The 3971-nt window shown below is 42.0% G+C and overlaps 1 protein-coding gene and 1 pseudogene across 1 annotated transcript; both read right to left on the bottom strand.

Moving 5' to 3' along the window:
- Positions 1–119: 119 nt before the first annotated feature.
- LOC110390462 lies at positions 120–2288 on the bottom strand (annotated as a pseudogene).
- A 164-nt stretch (positions 2289–2452) lies between these two features.
- On the bottom strand, positions 2453–3663 carry LOC110390463 (olfactory receptor 6F1-like). Its single transcript, XM_021381787.1, has one exon. It carries the CDS (start codon positions 3589–3591, stop codon positions 2824–2826), a length of 768 nt encoding a protein of 255 aa, XP_021237462.1. The 5' UTR covers positions 3592–3663; the 3' UTR covers positions 2453–2823.
- Positions 3664–3971: the final 308 nt, after the last annotated feature.

Here is a 3971-nt window from a genome sequence, read left to right as displayed (position 1 = left end):
GTCTGTGGCATTAGCACAGTATATATTTTCCATGGAACATCAGGCATTATTTCTCCTAAGCACGATAAATGGAATTAATCTGTCCTTAACTTGGAGATCTTTGAGGTCCTTTTCAACATTCTATGATTCTATGAAATGCAGAGAAAATGATTCAACATATCCAAAGCAATATATTGACAGCAGGTCAACACTTTAGTCTTGAAATAAAAAACATGTAGACCCCTATGTAATGATTATCTAAACTTTGGGAAAACAATCTTGAGTTGAATCCCATTTAATGGTTGAAATTCAAATACTCATATTCAGATGTTTACTCTCATTGTAGATACCCTGTTGTATGCCACCTGGCCTCCCCATGCTGCTATAGAAGAACACAAGTGTCCAGTTGATTCTTTGTTATGTCATCTCAGTGTGCATGTCCTTGATTCCTTGAAGAAATCTGAATTTCATGGCTAGGCTTAGGGAACTCAATCTAGACCTAAAAGTTTTCCTTTCAGGAGGAGATTGTCTCATCCAGACAGCTCACTTCAATACCTAGTCTGAGAGTGTTCACAATGTCTGACGGAAGTTCAGTCATTTCTTCTCTTTACTTGACTTGGTTTTCAGCAACACTGCCACAGTGTTCTGAGTTGTTTATCAGACTAATCTTCCTGCACACAGAATTCCAGATAGGATCCTGTCATTTCATTCAAGTTTGGCCTGATCTGAAAGGAAAGTCTGTCCTTGCTTGCAAACATAGCTGCTATGGTCAGCAAGCTAGCTCCTAAGTGGTTTTCTGCCACAGCTTTGCTGATGTTGCTTACCAGTTGGGTCATAGGAGAGACTGATGATAATTCAGGTTGCAAAGGAACTCAGGAGATCTTTTAGGATAACCTTTTACTCAACCCAAGGTCAGCTATGAGGTCTGACCAGGTTGTTCAGGGTTTTATGCAGGAGTATCTTGAAAATCTCCAAGGATGGAGATTACAACTGTTCATTGTTTGTCTTCCAATATAGTGTGGTGAACCTCTTTTTTCATAGAATCATAGAACGGCTTGGGTTAGAAGGGACATCAAAGACCACTCAGTTCCACTCCCTTGCTGTGAGCAGGGTTGCCACCCGCTGTTCTGGATGGTCCTGGGCTCCATTCAACCTGGTCTTGAACACCTTCAGGGATGGAGCACTTACAGCTTCTCTGTGCAGCTTGTTTCAGTGCCTTACCAGCCTTCATCAGAGAGCTATCAAGATTATCAAGATTAGTCTTATCCTGAATTTTTGGTGAAGACTGCAAGGAATTTTTGTTGAATCCATACAGAATCAGTTCTGATCTTAATATGTTATGTCCCAAGAAGTGTTGCTGCTCCTTTTAGCACTCTTTCTTCTTTTCATCCACGGAGACTCCACCAGGACCCAGTGCAACCATGAGGGGGAGCCCTCCAATTACAGACATGGTCTGGAAGAAATCATATTTGTGGATGTTGTGCATGGGCCTGCACGCTGAGATGGTCCAGAAGGCATTGAAGAAGATGTTGATGCCAAACAGCCAGATGACTAAAGTCAAGGCAGCCAGCTTAGTTTTGAAGCCAACTGCCAACAAGATAATCAGGGCTGTGCCCACAGTGTTTTGCAGAATATAAAAGAAGTTCATATCAAAATGCAGCAGTGTCATGAAAATGAGGACAAGCAGCACATGGCCCCAAAGCTGCACGTACTGCTTAAGGAGAGCTTTCCTGCATAGTAGGGACACTGGCAAACATGCTCTTCCCCTCTGAGCATGACTCAGCCAAAAGCAGCAGCAAGCCTCCCGCCAGGGCACGGTTCCTCATCAAGAACTTCAGGTCTCATAAAAGACTGTATGCAATAGTCTGTAATGCCATAATTCCAAACAGTCCAAAGCAGGCATATTGCACAAAGTTCCTACTCAGCATCAGGATACAGCCGCTCAGCAGTCTGAAGAGATTTATGAACACAAAGATGGAGGCTAGGAAATAGCCACAGTTCCATGTTCCATCAGTGTAATCCCTCTGTTCACTCCACTGGAGTCGCATGCGGATGCCATCCTCCAGGAAGCTGCTGATGGGGCACAGGCGGGCCACGTGGGGGAGGTACTGCTTCATCACCCTCAGAAACTGATCCGTGAAGTCCTCAGTGGTGCTCATGATATCGTTCTGACCCATGGCAGCGGAGAAAGGAGTACTGCTGCACACCTCAGGCCCAGCCTCACACAGACGGGCTGCGGCCATAGGGAAGAAGGAAGGAGAGGGGGAGCACCATGTCGCACCACCGCTGCTGCCACGTAGGCCAGGCTCTCCCCCTCCTCTGAGATTACCTATACATTTTCACATCTAATTCTCAGTCAGTCTCCAGATATTAGAAACGCAGCACAAGAATGTGCAAGAAACTAAAATGACATCCTGAAAATTGCCAAGGAATTCTATGCTACAGTTGTAGATGAAATCTGTGACTCCCAGATCCACATTTTGTCCATGCAATTTTCTGCAGTATATGTGTCGGCCTTACTTATATCTCCAAGAACAACTCATAGTACTCAAAGTAACAAAAAAAAATCCATGAAACATAATACCATATTTTGAGTACCAGTCACAGTTCTACCCCGTGAGTCAAGTTGTATTGTTCTTTTCAAAGCATTTTTCACCTCTTTGTTCCTCAGAATATAAATGAAAGGATTCAACTAAGGTGTGACAATAGTATTAAGTAAATCGGCAGTCTTAGTCAAATCTAGTGAGTCCTTTATGGAAGGGTTGACAGAGAACAAAATGGTGAAACCATACCAAAAACCACAACAGTAAGATGGGAAGAGCACATGGAAAAAGTCTTTTTTGCTTAGTTTGCTTTTCTCAGTGTGCAAGTTAGGAGGAGTGATCCTCCTTCCACCCTGAGCTGTAATAAACATACATGCTTTATAACCTTACCTGGGTTATAGAGTTTGACTCCACACGCCACCAGGGTTATTGTACATGAACCAAGGATGACAATGAATGAGATTATGAAAGCTATCAACTCAACAAGACAAGTATCTGTGCAAGAAAGAACTATCCATGGAGCTGTGTCATCAAAAAAGTGATTAATAACATTAGGGCCACAAAAAGACATTATGCTAATCATATATGTAGGTATGATTATGCACAAAAATCCAAAAGCAAGTTGAGTTGTAAGTGTGCAATTAGTGACGGAGTTGCAAGCTGAGGGGAAGCGGACTGCCAAACAACGGTTATACACCATGGCAGCCAGGAGAAAATACTCAGTGCAGGCCACAGAGAAACCAGAGTACATCTGTAGACAGCAACTGGCAAATGAAATAGTTGAGTTTCCACCCAGGAGGACTGCTAATGCTTTGGGGACACAAACTGTGGTGTACCAAATCTCCAGGAAGGAGAGGTTGCAGAGAAAAAAGTACATAGGGCTATGAAGTTGTGGATGGCTTCTCACTGAGGCCATGATGGAAAAGTTTCCCAGGATCACCAAAATGTATGTGATGAGAAAAACCATGAACAATAATATTTTCAGATACTGACGGCCAGGGAAACCCAGGAGAATGAAAACATGGATGCTGCTCTGGTTTCCTCTTTGAACATCAGATGTAGGACTCATCTAAGTCACAAAAGACAATAAAGAAACAGAGCATTGTTCAAATCACTGCTACTTATTTGCTGGCTTACATATCAGAATTCACAACCCAGATTGCTGGAAAATGTACAGAAAAAGTATTCCTTTAATCTTGACAAAAGTCAAGATTTTTTTTCTTTTTCTATTTTTTTTTCCTGTTGTACACAGTTCCAAGGAAAAATAATTTTTCCCTTTCATAAACAGACTGCTATGAGCATGGCCTCCAGTACTCAGAGCACTTAAAGGAAGAGAAGTCTAAAAGAAATGTATATTATCCCTTTATTTCTTGCAACAATTAACCTGATGCACATTTAAAAATATATTCTGATTTTTGAAAAAAAAAAAAGATATACGTATTTTAACTG

This window comes from Numida meleagris, unplaced genomic scaffold, assembly GCF_002078875.1.
Source record: "Numida meleagris isolate 19003 breed g44 Domestic line unplaced genomic scaffold, NumMel1.0 unplaced_Scaffold1138, whole genome shotgun sequence".
In the NCBI taxonomy this organism is placed as follows: Eukaryota; Metazoa; Chordata; class Aves; order Galliformes; family Numididae; genus Numida; species Numida meleagris.
The sequence above is the reverse complement of the archived record's forward strand: the minus strand, read 5'-3'. Positions and strand labels throughout refer to the sequence as shown.